Source organism: Drosophila virilis, chromosome 2, assembly GCF_030788295.1.
Source record: "Drosophila virilis strain 15010-1051.87 chromosome 2, Dvir_AGI_RSII-ME, whole genome shotgun sequence".
Taxonomy (NCBI): Eukaryota; Metazoa; Arthropoda; class Insecta; order Diptera; family Drosophilidae; genus Drosophila; species Drosophila virilis.
Genome location: NC_091544.1, coordinates 6,885,735 through 6,907,258, shown reverse-complemented (window position 1 = coordinate 6,907,258; position 21,524 = coordinate 6,885,735). Strand labels below are relative to the sequence as shown.

General features: G+C 40.9%; 6 protein-coding genes across 7 annotated transcripts in view; 2 read left to right on the top strand and 4 right to left on the bottom strand.

Moving 5' to 3' along the window:
• Ino80 (chromatin-remodeling ATPase INO80) overlaps positions 1 to 21,524 on the top strand; it is a 45,257-nt gene that overhangs the window by 161 nt on the left and 23,572 nt on the right. For both annotated transcript variants that reach the window (XM_032439479.2, XM_002054559.4), the window contains exons 2-11: positions 46 to 433; positions 494 to 687; positions 741 to 2,926; positions 2,981 to 3,121; positions 3,183 to 3,360; positions 3,968 to 4,341; positions 4,410 to 4,671; positions 4,735 to 4,902; positions 20,440 to 20,598; positions 21,171 to 21,273. In XM_032439479.2, the coding sequence (XP_032295370.1) occupies positions 160 to 433; positions 494 to 687; positions 741 to 2,926; positions 2,981 to 3,121; positions 3,183 to 3,360; positions 3,968 to 4,341; positions 4,410 to 4,671; positions 4,735 to 4,902; positions 20,440 to 20,598; positions 21,171 to 21,273 (4,039 nt within the window). In that variant the 5' untranslated portion in view covers positions 46 to 159. The remainder of the gene's footprint in view (positions 1 to 45; positions 434 to 493; positions 688 to 740; positions 2,927 to 2,980; positions 3,122 to 3,182; positions 3,361 to 3,967; positions 4,342 to 4,409; positions 4,672 to 4,734; positions 4,903 to 20,439; positions 20,599 to 21,170; positions 21,274 to 21,524) is intronic.
• LOC26530671 (uncharacterized) lies at positions 5,176 to 6,225 on the top strand. The gene has a single exon (XM_015172330.3). The coding sequence runs from the start codon at positions 5,315 to 5,317 to the stop codon at positions 6,164 to 6,166; it is 852 nt and encodes a 283-aa protein (XP_015027816.1). The 5' UTR covers positions 5,176 to 5,314; the 3' UTR covers positions 6,167 to 6,225.
• Positions 9,237 to 11,139, bottom strand: LOC6630347 (putative serine protease K12H4.7). Its single transcript, XM_002054560.4, has 6 exons — positions 10,890 to 11,139; positions 10,648 to 10,829; positions 10,347 to 10,579; positions 10,037 to 10,268; positions 9,802 to 9,977; positions 9,237 to 9,743 (listed from the first exon to the last, which is right to left on the bottom strand). Exons 1-6 carry the CDS (start codon positions 11,127 to 11,129, stop codon positions 9,343 to 9,345), a joined length of 1,464 nt encoding a protein of 487 aa, XP_002054596.3. The 5' UTR covers positions 11,130 to 11,139; the 3' UTR covers positions 9,237 to 9,342.
• Positions 12,974 to 14,727, bottom strand: LOC6630348 (thymus-specific serine protease). The gene is made up of 5 exons (XM_002054561.4): positions 14,491 to 14,727; positions 14,251 to 14,432; positions 13,729 to 14,196; positions 13,508 to 13,674; positions 12,974 to 13,446 (listed from the first exon to the last, which is right to left on the bottom strand). Exons 1-5 carry the CDS (start codon positions 14,710 to 14,712, stop codon positions 13,049 to 13,051), a joined length of 1,437 nt encoding a protein of 478 aa, XP_002054597.1. The 5' UTR covers positions 14,713 to 14,727; the 3' UTR covers positions 12,974 to 13,048.
• LOC6630349 (putative serine protease K12H4.7) lies at positions 15,148 to 17,113 on the bottom strand. Its single transcript, XM_002054562.4, has 7 exons — positions 16,879 to 17,113; positions 16,623 to 16,804; positions 16,328 to 16,563; positions 16,043 to 16,274; positions 15,812 to 15,984; positions 15,457 to 15,747; positions 15,148 to 15,397 (listed from the first exon to the last, which is right to left on the bottom strand). The coding sequence occupies exons 1-7, from the start codon at positions 17,086 to 17,088 to the stop codon at positions 15,291 to 15,293; spliced, it is 1,431 nt and encodes a 476-aa protein (XP_002054598.1). The 5' UTR covers positions 17,089 to 17,113; the 3' UTR covers positions 15,148 to 15,290.
• On the bottom strand, positions 17,729 to 19,575 carry LOC26530564 (putative serine protease K12H4.7). Its single transcript, XM_015172321.3, has 7 exons — positions 19,371 to 19,575; positions 19,116 to 19,297; positions 18,824 to 19,059; positions 18,567 to 18,765; positions 18,354 to 18,502; positions 18,010 to 18,297; positions 17,729 to 17,950 (listed from the first exon to the last, which is right to left on the bottom strand). The coding sequence occupies exons 1-7, from the start codon at positions 19,506 to 19,508 to the stop codon at positions 17,808 to 17,810; spliced, it is 1,335 nt and encodes a 444-aa protein (XP_015027807.1). The 5' UTR covers positions 19,509 to 19,575; the 3' UTR covers positions 17,729 to 17,807.

The following is a 21,524-nucleotide window of genomic DNA, read 5'->3' as shown; positions in this document are numbered from 1 at the left end:
ATGTGATACTTTTTAATTGGAAATCATTCGAATCTCATTTTGAAGCATCCAGTGCAGCGCCAAGTTAACGGAAATTTGCATCTGGAAGTCGAAAGCCTGCCATCTAAAGATCCAAAAAAAAAAAGAAAGATTACGCAAAGCAAATAAATCATACGCAACATGGCAAAAGCCACTGAATTAAAGCCACGCCACATGGCCGAACCGTTGCACATACAGCGACTGGAGGCAGCATTAAATATGCGTCCGTTTATGGAGATGGCCCGCCAGGCACTCAAGCAGCCATTGAGCAGTGGAAGCGGTGAAGACAGTGCTACCGAACTTGAGTGTAACCAGGAGGCCTGCATTGATTCTGACGATTCCTCCACTAGGGTAGGCGTGGTAAGGATGAAGTTAAATAAGAAACGTCGCAATCGTCTCCTGGGCAGCAAAGAGGGTAATCGCAGCTGTATGTCGGAATTATTTTTACATGGATTCTAAATCTTCACCTTTACAGAGCGACAGAGCGTCAAGACTCAGATATACAATTTCAATGATCTGACCAGCGATCGGGAATGGCTCTACGATATAATACTTAGCGACACGGAGAGCGAGGAGCAGGTTAGCGATGAGGATGAGTACATTAATCAAATGCTTCGCGAGCATTTGCAAGAACAACGCCAGCGAAAGAACTACTACAAGAAGGCCACAGTATGTATATGAACATTGTGCCAATTTTCTATATTTAACAATTTGCATTAAAGAACGCTCAATATGCCTATTATGGCAGTGGCCTACTGTCCAATCATGACGTTTATGCGGAACGTCAGCAGGCCACAGTTGGCGTGCGCAAGCGCCGGCGTCGCACCAAGCAGGAGATACTTTTGGCACGTTTGGCTGAGGCGCAGGCGGGCCCCAAACCGGTTAAACAGCGACGACGCGGGCGCAAGAAGCGCACGACTTTAGACTCGCCGGAATCTGGCGAGGTGCCGCCCTCGGAGCTGGGCAAGTATAGTTTTGGTGACACGTTGCCTGCCAACGATGAGGATGATGAGGATAACGGTGAAGTGGATTACAAGCGGGAACTTGCCAACCTGGCTCTAGACTTTCCAGAGGAGGAAGAAGAAATCGAGGAGGAGGTGGATGTAGTTGGTGCTGCCGATGGTCAAGTGACACGTGTTCGTCGTCGTCGCAAGAATCCCGAAGTATTGGCTGCACGCCGTCGCCGCATCTGGCAGATAATGTCCAAAAAGGAGTCTGGCCGGCTGCAGCGAATCAAGAGCAACAACCACAAAGAGATGCTGGCCAACTGCAAGCGCGTGGCCGGCATGTGCGCAAAGGTTGTGCGCCAGCGTGCACTCAACTCGCAGCGAATCATGAAGGAAACAGTGTGGCGTGCCAAGCGTCTTACTCGTGAAATGCTCACCTATTGGAAGCGTTATGAGCGGGTAGAACGCGACCAGCGTCGCAAACAGGAACGCGAGGCCGAGGAGCAACGCAAACAAGATGTGGAGCTCATCGAGGTGAAGCGCCAGCAGCGCAAACTTAACTTCTTAATTACCCAAACGGAGCTATACGCTCACTTTATGTCCAAGAAACTCGGCCAGGGAACAGAGGCGGATCAGCTGCGCATACTTAGCCAACTGGATGAGGAGCACAACGCGCGTCTGGCAGTTCATGATGATTATGACGCGGGCGAAATGAAGCAGCTGGCGCAGGCCAATGCAGAGGCAGCGTTGCAGCGCGATTTGGACAAAACGCGCGCCTTTGATGTTCCCTTTAAGAAGGAGCAGATAATGGAACAGCTGCAGGAGCTAGATCAGCCGCAGTCGGAACGTGAACAAATGAAGGATCTGCCGCAACCCAATATGTTTAAGGGCACACTTAAAGGCTATCAAATCAAGGGCATGACTTGGCTGGCTAATATCTACGATCAGGGGATCAGTGGAATTCTGGCTGATGAGATGGGCCTGGGAAAGACTGTGCAATCGATTGCGTTTCTATGCCACATTGCGGAGCATTACGGAGTATGGGGCCCGTTTCTAGTTATCTCGCCCGCCTCAACCCTGCATAACTGGCAGCAGGAGATGGCACGTTTTGTGCCCGACTTCAATGTGGTGCCCTACTGGGGATCACCCAATGAGCGGAAAATTTTGCGTCAGTTCTGGGAGCAGAAGCACCTGCACACACGTGAGGCCAGCTTTCACGTGGTGATTACATCGTATCAGCTGGTTGTCAGCGACTACAAGTATTTTAATCGCATTAAGTGGCAGTACATGGTGCTGGACGAGGCACAAGCCATCAAGAGTGCCGCCTCACAGCGCTGGAAGCTCTTGCTAGGCTTTAACTGTCGCAATCGTTTGCTGCTAAGCGGCACGCCCATTCAGAATAGCATGGCTGAGCTCTGGGCGTTACTACACTTCATAATGCCCACACTGTTTGATTCGCATGACGAGTTTAACGAGTGGTTTTCCAAGGACATTGAATCGCATGCGGAGAACAAAACGGGCATAGACGAGCGTCAAATATCTCGCCTGCACATGATACTGAAGCCTTTTATGCTGCGGCGCATTAAGAAAGATGTGGAAAACGAATTGTCCGATAAGATTGAGATTATGGTATATTGCCCGCTAACAATACGTCAGAAGCTGCTTTACAGGGCGCTAAAGCAAAAAATTCGCATCGAGGATCTGCTACATGTTGCCAACGGTGGCTCGTCAAGTTCTGCGTCGGCGGATGGCTCTATTTTGGATCGCAACTTTACCTCGAACCTCATGAATCTGGTCATGCAGTTCCGCAAAGTCTGCAATCACCCAGAGCTCTTTGAGCGACGAGATGCAAAGAGCCCGTTCAGCATGCGTTGTGCCGAGTTTGTTCTACCTCGCTTGGTCTTTAATGATGGTCTGCTTCACAGCGCTCTGCCGAGTCGCAGGCACCTCCTGTATAACCGGTTAGTAGTTGTTGATCATGGACTTGCATTTCATTTCATATTATTCCTTTACAGCTTCAACATATTCAAGGCGGCGCACATGCAGGAATCCCTGTTCGAAGATGTGCACGTAAATAGTTGCTTTGGTTTTACCCGTCTGTGTGACTTATCCCTGTCCGACATGGAGGATGTGACCTGGCACGGACTTATAGATTTGTGAGTATTCAATTTGGAATCATTTGTTTTCCCACTTTTTAAAACTGATTTGGTTTCGTAGTTTGCTGCACTATCGTCGCGTGCTTGCCAGGCAACCACTACTCTCCTATCGACGTCAGTGGTGGCCATATCAACGTGCTTCCCGTTACCAACTATTGGAACCAGTTCTGGAGCGCAAACTTGTGCCGGATTATTTACTTACAAACAGTGTGCTAAGGGAATTCATTTTTACAGCAATGGTAAGTTTTTTCACATATGCATTTGTAGAATGGTAAACATAATATTGTCGAAAATTGATTTAGTGCTTGCTTATAATGGGATTGAGTCTGCCTTTATAAAAACTAAAAAATATCTATGATTCAGCATCGTCAGTTTCTTTCTCCACTTGTCCATATAAAGGTGTCGATGTCAGGGATTTTTGTCCCTGGCTTAATACGTGTGTAAATTTGTTCAACTCCTCCTCTGCCCGTCTGCCATGCTCGCTTCAGAGATCATAAGAACGATTGTCATATTTGGAACATATGTTTATTTCAAATTATTAATAGATCGTGCTGTTTTCTGAAAACGATAATTATCGAAAGCCCAAATTTTGTTTACTATAGAGCGAAAAGCAACAAAACTGTTGCATGAGCGGTACAAAAAAATTTCCAAAAAAAAATTTTTTGTTATGTTTGGTAAGAATGTACATTGGTACGCCATATCTGCAAAGTCCTTAAAATTGATAACGACAGGCACAGTAGTTAGTATATATTGCACATGTATAAAAAAAAGCTACGTATATTAATTTAGTTAATTACATGTTGAATTATGTTGACTCCCTTTTTAATTCCTTTGGTTGATTTGCAGACATCTCGCGAGAGCAGCGTTTATGCTTTTGGGGATTATATCACTGTCAATATGCAGGAAACGATCGAGCATCGTGTGACACGCTCCAAGATACTCAAGGAGAAGGCTGGACTCATCGATGCGCTCGTCGATGCTGATGGTCCATCGGAGACTAAGGCTGAGCCGAGTATGAAGCAGGAGCTAGAGCTGGAATCTGTGGAGGTGCAGACCAAATCGAATACTAAGAGCGATGTCAAGATGACTACGTTGCATTTACTGCCCGAGTTCCCGCATCGTCCGCGCAAGCCGCAACGCTATCAATGCGAGCCGCTGCAGATGCCACGCTTCCTCTATGGGCTGGGTCAGCGTGTCCAAGCGGTCGATAGGCATTTATAGTGAGTAGCAATCTTTGGACTTCAATGTATGTAAATTCAACTAATGCCTGACAACTTCTGTTTGATAGTTGCGAGAGTCGCGCCGCTGCCTGGACGCACATTCGCCACCTGCAGTGCGAGAACAGCGTGGGCAGAGAGCTTGTGGGCACTGGCTTAGCGCTGTGCAAGCCGCGTAGCGGCTGGTCGTCGATTGTGGTCCCTGATAAGGAGACACTCATAACGGATGCGGGCAAACTGTTTGTGCTGGACAGTCTACTGACGCGCCTCAAGGCCGAGGGTCATCGTGTGCTCATCTACTCACAAATGACCAAAATGATTGATCTGCTAGAGGTGCCTCCGATACTTAGCAAATGCTTTTAATTTATGCTAATGCTTGTTTCTATTTTGTTTTAGGAGTATATGTGGCATCGCAAACATCGTTATATGCGTCTCGATGGCTCAAGCAAGATCTCAGCTCGTCGCGACATGGTCGCTGATTTCCAAACCCGTGCCGATATATTTGTTTTTCTACTTTCGACACGCGCCGGCGGCTTGGGTATTAATTTGACAGCAGCCGATACGGTAAGTCAAAATTATTGCTTCAAAATGATACAAACTAAGACAAAGGGTGGCGAAGATAAATTAACATTGATTAGTTATAAGCTAGCTAACTAGCTAGCTATCTAATGAGACGGTAATAGATTAGACAGGCCATAGATCGGACAACATGACTGACCAGGATATAAATGCTTACTATGTATATATAACATATCATCAGCTGGTGGAACTAGATAATGTTTGGGAAGTAACATTGAGTATATGTTTCTGTAGCACTGTTTCTTTCCGTTTTTTGTCAACCAGAGCTAATGTTTTCCATAGATTTGAGCTTCATTCTAAAATCTGATGAGAATCGGCAGCATAACTTAAAAATATACTACTTTCCACTGTTGAAAAGAAACAAAATTGATAAGTTACTTACTACTACGAGAATCAAATGGAATTCTTGCACAAAAAATACTTAGAGGCAACAGCCACAAGCAATTCGCTTAAATTAGCCCGCCTTGAGGCTAATTTGGTGCCATTTAAATCGAAAAGGACTAAAATATTAGGCCCGAAGTCAACAGAAATAAACGACTCAGGCAAGCATAATGGGCTGGATTGTGAGGTTGACTCAACAAAAACGGTCATTAGGAAAACTGAAAACAATGATGAAAAGTTGCTGACTATGATCAAAAACAATAAGACGCGACTTAGGAAGCTGTACAAGGAGCTCGACCTGAACACATCTGATGAGCCTTCCGGCAAGAGAGAAAATTGTGTTCTGCATGTAAACTACAAAGAACAAGAGGCGGCATTGGTGTGTCAGGTGAGCACGGCCAACCTAGGTGTACTAAAACATCGATTGTCCAAGGTGCTGCTGAAATATAAATCACGCTTTCGCCCTGTGCACAGTGTGCCGAGTCTCTTTAAGCAAATGGGCCTCATCCATGCGCTTATGAACTGCAAGGCTGCAATAGACTTTGCTAGCTTGGAGGAGCAGCTGAAACGCGATGCGCTCTCTTGCCAGGCTGAAGGCTGCCAAATTGTTAGCATTGAAATGGGCGCACTATGCTTTCGTTGCCATCCAGAGTGTATAACAGACGTGGCTGCAAAGCTTAGGCTGTGCGGCTACAAGCCGCTGCTTACAGAAATTGGATACTATTCCACTGAGCCGCTTGTGAAGTTAACTGCGGCGCAAATGCGGCTCTATTCGCAGTTCATCAAGGCGCTGCAGGCAGACGCGGATATTGTGAAGATCTATGACAATGTGCAGAACTCTGTGCTAAACTCCATGTACACCGGCTGAATTGGCAGCTGGCAAATTTATGTGTGGGCGATGAATAAAGGGGCAGCTTCTTGTATCCATTTGCTCGACTACTTGTTTATGCAATGCGCAGTCGTCGGCATCGCCCGAGCACTTTTCGCCATGATTTACACATTGTGATCTTTATCGCAACAATGACACTGCCAAGGCAGCCACCACAAATTCTCAGCCAAAAGGATGCAATATTTACCATGTGTGTGTATGTGTGTCGCTTCGATTTGCTGTGATTTCTGTCTGTGACTTTGGCTGCTGGGCTTCGTGTGAACTTTTTCGCTTGGTTCCTAAATCATTTTGTCACTGATTTTGATTTGTTATTTGCGCTGGCCGCCAAGTAATTCGGTGTTTGTCTTTTCGTCCATTTTATTGTTTGGTTCTCAGGCTCGAAATTGTTCGCCCAAGTCGTTGTTGACTAATTCCCTGGCATTTCGGTCTTTTCATCGGCTCTTTGAGCGGCTCATCGCAAGCGGCGTATAATCTTTTGTATAACCCTGCATCCATTCGAAATCGTTTAAAAGGGCATGATAGACTTGTTTAAATACATGTTACATTCTCGAACCAATTTAGTATTCAGTGAACACTCCCAACGCTTATTGGGGTCATTAGGGGAACACATCTTTTGGGCAGACATTTTCTCTTAAACCTCTAGATCCCGACCGAGTTCCATCTAAAAGAGTTTTCAATGTACCGTTCCAGTCATTACCATCAGTCTGTCTTAAAAATATTTCCGATTTTGGATAGCTTATCCATTTTTTTTAAAACTGAAATTGATTTTTCAGCTTATATTCTTAAATACCTATATCGAATATATTTGACTTGTTTGCACCTAAGCGCAGGGTATCTCCTTGTCGAAACTCGTTGAGATTGTGATGACAACTGAGCAATTATTTGGATTGGTGAATTTGAATTAAAAGCGAACCGGTTTGAGCCTGCAACTCCTTGTTAAATATCATATATATTTTTTTAACCACAAATCGGATTAGTTTAAAAAACAAAGCTTGCAGCCAATTTTTGAATGTAGCCAAAGACGAATGAAGTTTTAAAATATAAAAATTGTATAGTTTATTGACTAAGCTGCAAATAGCACATGAAAACCACGCCAAGACACACAGAATAAAAAAGTGAAAATCGTTTGTGTTGTTTTCAATTAAATTACTGAAACGCCAATCCAATGTGAGAGAAACGCAAGCTCAGGCCCAAAAGTATTTACTGTTCATGTCGTTGGCGCATACCAATATAATTTGACCAAAAGGGAACTCATCACTTTGGCATTTTACTGTACTCTAACGGAAATCGTTGAGGGCCCAAAAACCTGTACCAGTTACATTTTAAATGATATGTAATCAGCTCATTTATTGCTTTTGTATGCCATTTATAAGCAAATTCAATTTGCTTGTAGCGCAATGTTCATTCTTAAGGATCATTATCATGCGCGTCTTGCTTTTGGCTGCTATTAAGATTTATGACATTTTCGAAATCGTAGCAATGTCTTTCAATAGCCGCTGTCTGTTGCCATCTTTTGATAGACCATCGTATTTGGTATGCCTCACACGTACTTAAATTTAGTCCAATTCATTGGGTGTATAAATGTTTGGGTTTTTAAGGCTGTCCCGCATGCCAGTTAGAATATAGACGTTTTCTGTACCTTGGACGGGAAGTAAACGTGATGGACTGTCCATCTGGTCACACCCTTTAACCAATATTTTGATGGATTTATTTGCCGGAAAAAGTTTTAGCCGAATTACTTTTCAATTAGTCGATAGCACTCAACATTTTTTTTTATAAAATTGCATCAAATTCTGAGCTTAGCTTTTAATCTGCACGACTTTTTAAATATGAATTTATTTTTAGCTGCACATATTTTTAAAGAAACTTAAACTCAGGTTTTATTTATTTAATTATTTTTTTCTTATACAAAGTAAATTTGATTAGTTCCATTGTGCTAATAAAGTTAACTGAAAACTGTTAACTGTTTATACCATACGAGAATCCACATACCAAAGTAGGCATCCCTAGCTCTCATAACTCGTACTGCGTGGGCACTAGGATATTGCTATTGACCAGGAACATATGTTCTTTAAGGGGTCGCAGAAGCTTCTGTCCATTTTGTACTATACCATTTCAACTTTTTACGCAAATAGGAGCTACACAATATAATAGATCAAGTTGTTAAGCAGATATGCTAAAGAAAATCTCAAAATGGCTGAGAAAGCAATCATTTTCTATTTATTGGTAATTGAAAACTTATTATGCTCTAACTGTCCCACTGTAAGCACTTTGTCGTTAAGATTAAACTTTAAATTCAAAAATCGTCTGAGTATTTAACAATTAATCCCAATTAATTGGTTATAATCAATTACTCTTCATATTGAACAACAGTCAAACATACGTAACTAAATTATCAGAAATCGTTATCAAGTCCAGTGAACCTTATATTAATTTTTATACCTGGTACTTATTGAAAACGACTCAAAAGGCTTTCGTGTAATATACTTATAAAGGTTTGGACTAGTGAGAATTGATACTATTCCATAAAAATCGATATGGATAGCATGTATTTAGAGTATATATAGTAAAGATTTTATGACATGAACTAAACTTGGTATGCAGGTAGTATGTAGACAGAACTTAGAACACGACAGCTTAACGCTAGAGTATTTGGTTTCGCTTGCATTTAAAGAATTGCATTTGTTCTAGTTAATTAGTCGGATATAGCTCTCCCATTCGATACGAATAAAGCCCAAAAAATTGAAAACAGACTTTTTACGATCCACCAAAGAAATACAGATTACAGATGCCAGCGGCCGCTATGGTATAATCCACCTTTTCCCTGAAGAAACGTGAACTTTTCATAAATGGTAAATCGCGTCTCAAATGGCATTTTGCATGCGTCTATATATATTAGTTGTGGTCCCTAATAAGAATTTACTGTATCAGTTTACAGCAAATTTTGTATTATTGCAGATGTGAATATTTTCTGATTCGTTTTAATTTTTTGTTATTATGATTCATGGGCCTAAACATGTTAGATCTAACAGATAGCTTATTATAAAACTTTGGATAAATATTGATTTTATTAATAATCAGAATTGCATCTCTTAAAAATATATATATATATGTATATAACGATTAATGTAATGTAAAGTTTATAATATATAAAGTTAAGCAAGCCACTCGCGAACTAGTTTAGCCAATCGCTCCTTGGCGGCGCGAAGTCCAGGACTATCCGTGGCACTGATTGAACCCGAATCGGAACAGTGTGAGGCTTGGGGAATAATAGTGGCGTTTTGTGCCAGGCCAGCGCCAACTTTGCTCCATGGATCCAATCCACCCTGAGTCATGTAAACGTTCTCGACAGCCGGATTTACACCGCCATACTTCTTGTTTGTGGCCCTGATATACCTTTCGATTCGCGCTGACGAGTAACCTGAGCCGAAAACATCGTGACAGGTGTCGGTGTACAGAGTGGCCGGAAACGAAGATCCGAATGGTTGACTTTTGCTCCCAGAGGATTGAAACCAGCCAAATTCTCTGCATGTTTGATAGAACCAAGCAAGACCAGCTAAGAGAAGAAATGATTTACTTTACTTGGTCAATTTGTTATGCCAGTATATACTTACAACCATCGTAGTTGTCCATTGACCATTTGTAATAGGCAACAGTTCCCTTATACCGCGTATTAACACATGCTGGATAGTTGAGACGCCATTGTACGAATTTAGAGACTGCCACAGCATCGTCAGGATCAAAGCTACGAAGAACGGAGCAATATTGGGCCAAGTCGTAGTTTTCGGGTCTAAGTAGAAAGAACATAATGATATAGCAAGCAAATATTTTGAATGTTTTTTTTGTTACTTTTGGTACTGGGCAATGCCGGCAAAAACATTTGCAATCGTGCTGAATATTTGCCACTGATCCTGCTCGTCGTTTTCATCGAAATCGTCACAAAGGTTTAAAATTTTCTTGGCCTCAGTGCCATTTCCGCTCGCAAACAATTGCTCATATTGGGACGTGGCATTATCGATAATGTTATAGCAATAGTCTCCCCCCAGTTCCCTGTATGCTTTGCCAACAACTTTCATGTAATCTGCAATAGAAGAGGCAGCGGAATTGTTACATGCTTAACGTAGCAAGTAAAAGGCAAATCTGGGGCGGGTATATTAACCTTTAAAGTCTACTTTGGCCTCTAATGGAGCACTGGACGCCCAACTGCCCACGATTACGTCGGGATACAATAGCTTTAGCCAAACCGCCATAGTTGCAGAGTAAGAACAACCAGATATAACTACTTTCGAGTCCTTGTACTTGTCCTCCTTTTTAAGAACGTTAATAACATTAACCACATCGGCCAAAGCTTGTTCCACATTTTGATATTTAAGGTTGGCAGTTGACAAGGGTCTGAGGGTTAAATGAACAAAGTTGTTTTGCGTCGCTGAGGTATTAGCAATGAGAGTCAGGAAATTTACTTAATTGGAATGCTTTCTCCGAAGAAGCGATGCTCAGTGTAGACCAGGGAGCCATTGTGCTCGCGTGCAATGTCCACCCATAGACCTGATGTTATGGCGCTAGGTTCAATCTTCCATTCTCCGCCTAAGTATATGAAGATTGGAGAACCATCTACGAAGTAATCCTCGTTGATCAGCACACGCTGAAACCAAATAAGTTCTTCAGGATCATTGTTTTTCATAAAATGTTAAAAAAAACTTACATCGTCCCACACTTCCTCATTTGATACGTTAAAGTTGTCCAATTTCTGGCTGATCCAGCGGGTCTCTACATTTGCTCGCGTGGTGCTCACCTGCCCTGGTGGTGGCCCACGGTAAAGCTCTCTGAGTGTTTGCACAAATGCAGGTATTTCTACATCATCCGAGCCCTGGGAGTCTCCGAGACTTGCTGCAAATGCAAGAGGTATGAACACTGGCAAAACTATAAGGATGTACTTTAGCATGATGGATAGTTCGCTGTTTTGCGAATAGTTCCCTACCTCAATACGCCGACTATTTATTCGAAAAATTGGTCTGTCAGCGTGCTTTTGCTGATAACTTTTGATGAAAAGTAAATATTTACAATTAATTTGGTCTTAAGCTTCTATTTTATAACATTGATAAGTTTAAGTAGTTTCTGTGTCACGTTGTTTAACATTTCCCAAGTTCTTATGGACTTTATAACCTGGAACAGTTGTATTTTTATATTGATGGCTTATGACACTTTCGCAATCGATTGCCATTTAAAATCAGTAGCGACTTATATTTGTTAAATCTTAATATTTGTTTTTGTGACTGCGCAAAATATTTTACACGTGCGCCATGACCGTATCGTAATCCAGATTTGTTGCTCCTAGATCAGTAATCATGGTAAAGCGAAAATCATGGCTTAGGTAACCATCTCTGCAGTAATAAAAATGTCTGCTATTTTTGATTCAATACAATAAACATAAAAAAGGTAATGCTTGCAAGGAGAAATCTTCAAGTCGATGAGGCCATTTTCGTCAGTCTGCCTGCCGACCCACTCTTTGAACGCATCGATTTAGAAACTATTCAAGTTAGAAGAGTTTTAGCTACAATCTTATGTCCTCCAATTTATCTCGCAGATAGAGTTATTTTTTGCGTCATCGAAACTTTGCAACGTTCATTACTTGGCACTTACATTTCTGTATATCTCCCTCTAGTACCACTAGCACTTACAAAAGTAAAAGCACAGACGCTAGCTCAAATATTTTTTATTTATATATATATATATTTATAATTGGTGCAATCGACAATCAAAAATTCATAAGAATGTGTTATGTCGATTCCGATATATCAGCCCGATGTAATTAGATGTGGCTAATATTTAAGGAGTTTAGTGAAACAGATAACTGCAGTTTTTTATCAAAAAAGCATGACAAAGGAAATGTTTTTTTTAAATAGGACTTCATTTTCAACTAATCAGATCAGAATCCAATTTTGTAGGGTCGTTACCCTTTTCATGACAAATTAAAGTACCATCTACGAGGGTAAAAACAAATTTCAATTTAATATTTCAGCTTATTTAACACAAATTTAACCAATGTCCACACAAGCTTCAGCCCGTTTTTTCGTCCAAGGGGTAGGTCTTCTTTCATCAGCGAATTTTAATAAAGAACTTTGGCAATGATTTTCGTGCAACCATTTATTTTCCACTTTTTCGGTTGGTTTAACATTACGTAAGGTAACTAGACTAACGTTTTAGTCTTTTAAAAATCCCTTAGCTTGGGGGCTTGCGCTGATCACCATTAAATAAAGATTATTTTTATTTTTATATGTTTAGCTATAAATTCGATATTAATGAGTTGTTTATTCATAGATCGTAAATTATATATTTTGGAGATTAATACAGACAAATTTGTAAAGCTCAGTTTCTGGTCCCGTCTTCCTTATTAAGAGCATATATGGGGCAAACGGTATGTTACACATTTTATAACATATTTTTAGAACCCTCGACACGGGCAACGAGAAATTTATAACACTTTGTAAAGCTTTTCATGACACACATATTAAACTTGCATGTGCTCCTGAAAGTATGCAGTGTTTATGTGGACATTCAAAATACTCGGTTCGGTGCAGTTTGGTCATTACATTTTTCTCCCATTTGGGACACTTTGATTATTTTTACAACCTCGTTTAATTGGGCTATGGTTTTAAGTAATTTGTAGGAATAATAGACTAGTTATATACATATATATACAAAGTTTATTTGTAGTTCATCCCTAATCGATTTGCAACATTTAGATATTCGTTGATAAAAATATACACTTTATACACACATTGCCTATTTAAGCGAGTGGGCTTCAAATTTTATTTCTACGCCTTAATAAAGATAGACGTGTTAGAAGAACGATATTTAAAGTTAGGCCAACCATTCGCGAACAAGTTCAGCAATACGTTCCTTGGAAGCACGCATCTCTGAGCTGTCGCTCGAGCTGATAGAACCGAAATCCGTACAGTGGGAGGCTTTTGTAATAACCGTGGCACCCTCGGCAACACCTTGACCCATGGCACTCCAAGGGTCCAGTTCTCCGTGTGTCATATACACGTTCTCAACGTTCGGTTCCAGGCCGCCAAAGTCCTCATTGGTTTGGGCGATATTGCTTTCGATCTGCTCGTTTCCGAACTTGGAGCTGAAGACATCCTTACACAATTCAATGTTGAACGTGGCAGGGAACTTGTTGCCAAAGGGTTGATTATTTGATCGCGATGACTGATACCAGCCGTACTCGTTACAGGTCTGATAAAACCAGGGTCGAGCTATCAAACACAAAGAGTTTCAATAAATTAAAGCAACGCGGGTAAAAGCTTTATAACTTACACGAGTCAAAGTTGTCAATGCCCCACAGATAATACTCGACAGTCTCTTGATAGCGCGCATCGATGCAGCTTGGATAATTCCAGGCCCAATAGGCAAAGTTAGCTATGGCTGTGGCATTATCGTCAAAGCTCAGCAGAAAGTCACAATAATACTCGATATCGCCCGGGCTAGAATAAATTGAATGTAAGTCCTCAATGCTTTTGATCAAATGGCTGACTTACCTTTGTGTCTGAGCTACACTCGCAAAGATGTTGGAAATGCTGCCGAATAAGTTCCACATATCCAGATCATTTTCATGATCAAAACTGCTGCATATACGCAACATAGCACGTGCTTCAGCTGCGCGTTTGTTGTCAAACATGTACTCCAGTTCGGCAATACCATTCTGTATGCGATCGTAGCACTTCTGACCACCCAGCTCAAGGAACGCTCTGCCTGTCACCTCTTTGTATTCATAGAAATCAACCTTGGCAAGCAGCGGTGCGCTGGAAGCCCAGCCACCCACCACCAAGTCGGGATAGAGCCGCTTGAACCAAACGACCATTGTGGCCGAGTAGGAGCCACCGGCTAGCAACACCTTTGAGTTGGTAAGCTGTGCATTTTCCGATTTGAAAGTTTCAATAAAACGGGCCACATCGGCGAGCGCCTGCTTGACATGCAAATACTGTAGGTTCTCCAAAGACATTGTCCTGTTGGCAATTGATTTTGTATAGAAGATAATCCGCTATTGAATAAATACCTACTCTGTGGGCACACTTTCTCCATAATAACGATGCTCAGTGTAGATCAGCACGCCGTTGTGCTCCTTGGCCATGTCGTACCAATGACCCTGTTGTATCATCCCTGGACTGGCTTCCCATTCTCCACCCAGAAAGATGAATATGGGGCTACCATCAGTTTGGAATTCATCGTTAAGGAAATACCGCTGAAAAACACGGAAATACTTGAGATATGCGCTTTGAGTTTTCTGCTAGCACTCATACCATTTCGTATGTCTTCGTATTGCTTTCATCGAAGTGGTCAAGTGGTTGTGTAATCCATTTTTCCTCCGCGGTGTCTGCCCGTGCCACTGTCCGCTGGGGCGGACCACGATACAACTCTTTTAGGGTTTTAACAAAAACGGGCACATCTTTCTTCAGTTTCAGGCTATTTGCCTGGCTAGCCAAAGCCACTAGCGCAAGGCTAACCAACTGAAGCAAAAGCATGTTTGTAAATGAAATTCCCAAATGACCAACGTTCAGCTTTTATGTAATCAAAGTGCAATTCAGTTTTCAATAATTTGCGATCAAGATAGAAGGCCATAAAACTAAAATTGATAAGCTTTTGGAGTGGAATTTCAATAGAATCTTGTGATAAGACGGGATTTTCAGCAACCTGACCCGTGTGACGAATTTATGATGTCCATTGACCATGTCCATTGTATTCGGCACGATTTACATGTATTTCATAGGTTGTCAGCCCAATTATTCATATAACTGACCTCAGCAAAATCTATGCTACGATCTGGTACGTTGTTTAATTACTATTGGATCTGTTCCACATGGTGACTTATTGCAATTACTTATTTTTTTTATGGTAGCAACTATTAGATTGCGGTTATCGCCTTAAGAATTTTGAACTTCAATTAATTTCCAAAGCAATTTATGTCGATGTGCGACTAAAAGCAATGTTATAATTGATATCGATAAGCTATGTGATATACACTGTTATTAATTTGTGTTTAGATTATATACAGTTGATCGCAATCGAATAAAGCAAGCTAAAACTAAAATTTATCAAATATTTACTTCAGCCATTCGCGAACCAGTTCAGCAATGCGTTCTTTTGAGGCGCGCATTTCAGCAGTGTCATCGACACTGATCGAACCGAAGTCTTTGCAGTGAGCATGTTCTGCGAATTAAATAATTTATCAAATATAATGTTTTCAATGTGTAAACTCATTAGTCTACCTGGTATAATGGTCGCTTGCGTCTCATCCTGTATGCCCATTGCACGCCAAGGATCCAAATGACCATGTGTTAGGTAGACATTCTGCACATTTGGGGACAGACCACCAAAGTTTTCATTTGTTTCGGCCACACGGCTCTCGATATAGGAATTGGTAAACTGTGCGCCATAGAGATCGGCGCACATGGTAGTGTAAAATGTTACGGGGAACTTGGTACCGAATGGTTGGGCGCTCGATCCTGAGGTCTGATACCAGCCGTACTCGTTGCATGTCTGATATATCCATTGACGCACTGAAAGATGATCATTTATTTGTGAGGAAATATGTTTTCAACAGTGCCGCATTCAAAAACCTACTTATATTTCCGGTGTACCTTGACTCTGAAAGTACGCCAATCATGGCATCATAGCTAAGGTCGTGGCAGTTGCCACCGCTCTTTTCAAATTCGCTGAGAATGTAACTGCTTACTCCAACAAGATCGGAACTTTCAGCCATAATCTTCTGGCACACGCCCTCAATGTTTCCCGCACTGTGGCATAAATGACAATAAAATAACGATTTTTGCACCTATGACGAACTATGCTCACTCATGAGTCTGCACGAGGCCAGCAAATATGTCGGATATCTCACTAAACAATGTCCATATATCCAGATCACTGTACACATCAAAACGTTCGCAAAGCTTCAGCAGAGCCTTGACCTCAGCTCCGCGTTTGCTAGCAATCATCGCTTCCATCTCGGCAATGCCGTTCTCTATACGATTATAACAGGCAGAACCGCCCATTAGGGCTATGGATTGTCCTGTAACCTCCTTGTACTCTAAGCAAATAGTGTGAAAAGAGATTTTAAAGCAGAGGTAAAGTTAAACGTACCCACAAAGTTCATTTTGGCAAATAGTGGAGCACTTGAAGCCCAACCACCTACGACCAAATCGGGGTAGGTTTTCTTGAACCAAGTGACCATCGTCGCCGAGTAGGAGCCACCGACAATTATGACTTTGGAATCAACTAAGCCCTCATAGGTGGCCTTTTGGGTTGTTATAAAGTGTGCCAGATCGGCCAAGGCCTGTTTTACATGCAAATATTGAATGTTCTCATTGGACAAGTCTCTGAAAAGCATTGCAATTCATTAAAATCTCGTTTACAACTCCATTTATTTATTACTAACGGCAGAGGATGGCTTTCGCCATAGTATCGATGTTCAGTATAGGCCAAAAGTCCATTGTGCTCCTTGGCCATATCATACATGTGTCCAGCTGTGATGCGACCCGTTGATATCTCCCATTCTCCACCCAAGAAAATGAACAAAGGTCCACCGGCTTTAAAGAATACATCGTTCAACATGTATCGCTGAAGATACAAGTTTATAAAAAAAATATATATATAAGTTGGTTGGCACCGATTATATAACAAATGACGCATACCATTTGCCAAGTCCGTGTCTCGGACTCATCAAAGTGGTCTAACTTCTGCTCGATCCACAATGTTTGCACCTCATCTGCTCGATTCTGGTTTGCCGGCACAGGCGGCTCCCCGTGCAGTTTGTTGAATGTCCGCTGGAAGATATTCCCATCAGCCTGTACCAGGCCCAATGCTAGCAGCACAAGAATTACTCCGACTAGGTGGTGTGTCATCGTTGTGGGTTGGACTTCTACTGTGGCTCAGGCACCATTCGAGCACCACTAATACGTGTTGCTTAGCTCAGCGGCAAATCTTATCACACACTTTTTAGGGTATTAATCTAGGTAAAACAAATCGCACTAAAAGTTGTAAATAATACTAACGCATTCGTTTCAACTTGGTGGCCTACAACTTTGTGGAGCCCAGTGCCATGCAGTGCTTTATCAGTTCTTCAAGTCGAGCCATTTTTAAAGCAATTGAAGTCGAGCGAATTTTATTTGAACGACTCACTCAAAGTATTTGCAGTCAGTTCGACAAGCTGATAATGCTTATCAAGAAGCCCTATTTTGTGTTTTATATCGATTTTAAGTAGATTATATACGGTTGATCCCAATCGATTTTTTTCTCGTTTACACGAACTCATTTCAAATAAAATTCTCACACTAAATTGGAAAAGAATGTAGGCACTTTACTGCCTTTTATGCCCAATGGGCAATATAAAATAACAACTCAACCCTTGCCCAGGACTTAAACAAAGAATCATGTTATTAAATTGACTGAATAATGAGTTCCATATAAATGTATTAATTAAGTTTTTGATTTATGCTTGGGTTACCTAATATACAGCTTTAATAAGGAAAGTTTTTCGTTACGTCAGGTTCAGCATTTGACATTCTACATGTGATTTTTATTTTAAAAATCCTCTTTTTTGGTCAATTGCACAATATAAAAATTAACATTTTGTTAGTGTTTCGCGAGTGGTACCCCCGCCATTTATCCAGCTCTCAATTAGCTCGAAGCCTTTTTGCTTGGCAGCTGCAAGAGCGGGAGGATCATTAGGACTGCGAGCTCGCAAATCATGGCAGTGAGCAATGCCTGTGTAGAATTCACGTGAATATTATAAAGTGGAATTAAATATTTTAATCAATTTATACCTGGTATAACAGTCGCGCATTCGTCAACTATGCCAGCCCATCTCCAGGGATCATCTTCGGCTTTTGTGAAATAAATGTGATCAACATTGGGCTGAGTACCTCCATATAGTGCGTTGATTTCATCAACTTTTTTATTTATATAGTCAATGGTGAATTTAGGACCAAACTCCTTTTTACACTGGGCAATTAAGGAGGAAAAAGGCTTTCTGTTACCGAAAGGTTGATGTTGGGAGCTTGTGCTTTGGAAGTTACCGAACTCATTGCAAGTTTGATAAAAATATTGACGGGCTGAAATGAGTATCTAACTAAATTCAATCGTTAGTCATATAAGAAAGTATATTTACTTGAATGGTCCTCCGAAAATTCAATGTCATCCTTGTTACCCACTTCTGGTATTTTTGACCTGAGATGCTGTAAGACTAAACCGAATTCGACAATGTCATTGCTATCAACCGCAGTTATATTGCTGCATATTTTTTGGAACATGGATATGCTGAATGAAGTGTTAATATTAATATACAGACTTTCGGAAAAATACATTTTTTGATAAGTCTCACTTGCGATGCTGCACATGAGTTGCTATTGTCTCATCCATGTTGTTATATTCGACAGTTAAGTTAAGTTGCTGAAGCAATGTATAAGTTTCATCGTTTGCTTTCTTATGTTTGAGGTAAGCTTTGGTGAAATGGTTAACTTGATCGTAACATACATCTCCACCGATCTTGCGAATTGATTTACCAACGCTTACTAAGGCATCTAGGTGTAAAAGAAAGGCTTCAGTATCAAATCAACTGTACGAATGTATAAACCAAACCGGAATAGTCCAATCTGTAGTAGAGCCCCGCGCAAGATGACCAACCGCCGTCAATTAATTCAGGATAATCCTTCCGAAAATAGGTTACTATGCTTCCTGCGTACGAGCAGCCGAGAATGATGACCTTAGAGTTGGCTAGTCCAGGAACAGAGGATTTTTGGTGCCTAACGAAATGGGCCAGATCAGCTAGGGCTTGCTTCATCGTCAAATATTGCAGGTTTTCAGTGGTTAAATTTCTGTTGGATTAGTTGATTTAAATTACACTCGTTGTGCATTCCGTATTACTACTCACTGTACTGGATGACTTTTGCCGTAGTAACGATGTTCGGTTTGAAACGCATAGGCATTGAACTTTTCAACCAATTCGTAGAACATGCCACACAATTCGCTTTTTACTGCTAAAGGCCATTCACCATTCACATTGATAAGGATGGGACCACCAGGCTTATAAAAAGTATCACTTTCCGAATAACGCTGAAATAAATAAACAAATTAAATGTTAATTTACTAATAGAATGTAAATGCTATAAACACTTTATTAACTTGCCATTTGCCATGTGCGCGTCTCGTTCTCATCGAAATGATCCAATTTCTGCTCGATCCATAGTTCCTTCTCAGTAAAATTGTCATTAAAACCCATGACTAATTGCGCAATGATCAAAATGATGAAGTTTTGTAGCTTCATTGCACGCCAATATTATTGATCTAGCCCCTGATGAATAACGTCTACGGGCACCTGTCAACTGCTAAATGACAACTGTCTAACTGTTAGTTCAAGATGTGTCAATAAATAGTCTAAGGTGCTTCAAACATTTAGCAAATGATACGGTTTTGAATATGGAAGGTGATGTTAATTATTTACACTTAGACCATGACAAATTAAGGTTACAATGAATTACAATAATGCATAACTATTATACAAACATATGCATATATTCCTATATAAACATAGATTAAATTAAATGGCACCAACAAAATTCTGCTGTTGTTTTTTTTTTCACCTCCATTCAAATGGAATCCAGACAATATCAAACGGAAATGGATTTTGGAAAGGGAAAAATTAGAAATTTAAGAGCACACTACACGTGTTCTAAATTCAGTTCGATATAATTAGTTTCATCAGTGCCGGATGTGGCAATCCAGAAGCAGCCCTTGAACCCTTCAAGAAGTGCTGCACACTTGCACTCTGCACACGTCCCAAATAAAAAGGGTAGTCGCTGCTCAATAATAGATAGCCGAAATAGTCGAAAACAGGAAAGGAATATAATTCGTAGCCCGACAAATGGATTATTGAATAGTCGTACCAGCAATTAATATGCAGGGCTGGCAAATGCGACATATCAAAAGGATAGCGAAAGGATGTGCATGTCGGATTTCTCATTTGCATATTCATTTAACCCGAACCAGCGTTTATATGTAGGTATGTAGGTTTTCTTACATACATATTTTACTCCTGTAAAAATTCCAGTAGAAAATTAAAATGAGAAAAAAATGAATACGTTTAGAAAGCGGTGTTTACTCTCAACGGGCAGACTTACTTATTTTGGTTTTTATTTAATTAAACTTAAACAATACACTTAGAGACCTAATAGTGTTCTATCTCTTTCTCGTTGTAGGTTATCTTCTACGATTCAGATTGGAATCCCACCGTTGACCAACAGGCCATGGATCGAGCGCATCGCCTGGGCCAAACCAAACAGGTGACAGTCTATCGACTCATCTGTAAGGGCACCATCGAGGAGCGAATTCTACAGCGGGCACGGGAAAAGAGCGAGGTAAGAAACCCACTCGGGCCCAGGAAACCGCAAAACTCTATTCAGCAAACTGAACAAAAACACGTCGCTTGGAGTTTCTGCTTTCTTTGGCCATATATTAGGCACGTGCGCGGACTTACCCCTGCCTGACTTGAAGTTGCATGTCGCATTGTTGCGCCTCATTCAAAATGCTAAGTGAAACTCGAGGCGCACACATGAAACACTTGTACGAGATGCGCATTGTTGGGGCAGTTATAAAGACACGGGTAAACCGATACCGGAAATTAATTATACAATTGGTTAGGCGACATTTTGGTTACGCCTTTCAGTTCTCTTAAAAAAAAAATAAAAACCATTCATGGTACATATTTGTTGTTGAGTTCTTTGCATTTATTAGTTTAATTGCCGAACTCTTGATTATCATACTAAAGTGCTTAGGCCGCCAGAACGGAAGCTAAGTAAATCTATGCGAAGCCCCAGGCGCTACTCACTTCTACGTGTTTCATTTCATTTCCTGCGGCACTGCTCTTTCAATATTTTCGGCATACTTTTTCATATTAGTAATATATTTTTTTTATTTATATTTTCTACAGATACAACGTATGGTTATAAGTGGCGGCAATTTCAAGCCCGATACACTCAAGCCCAAAGAAGTCGTCTCATTGCTTTTGGATGATGAGGAAATTGAAATGAAATGTAAGTTGGGCGTGGATATTTAAATATCCATAGGTAAAGCTAGATAGATAGACTATTAATTAAAAAATAAAGTAAGGATATCTTAGATTATTAATAAAAATAATAAGGTAAGGATATCTTTACTGCCTGCAGAAAGCCAGACCTATGCAAAGATTCATGACGTTAGCTTTAAAATTGAGCGACAAGATCGCATAGCAACAGGCAAATAGACAGGCGGACATGGCTGTTAGTGTAATGTTAATTATTAAAAC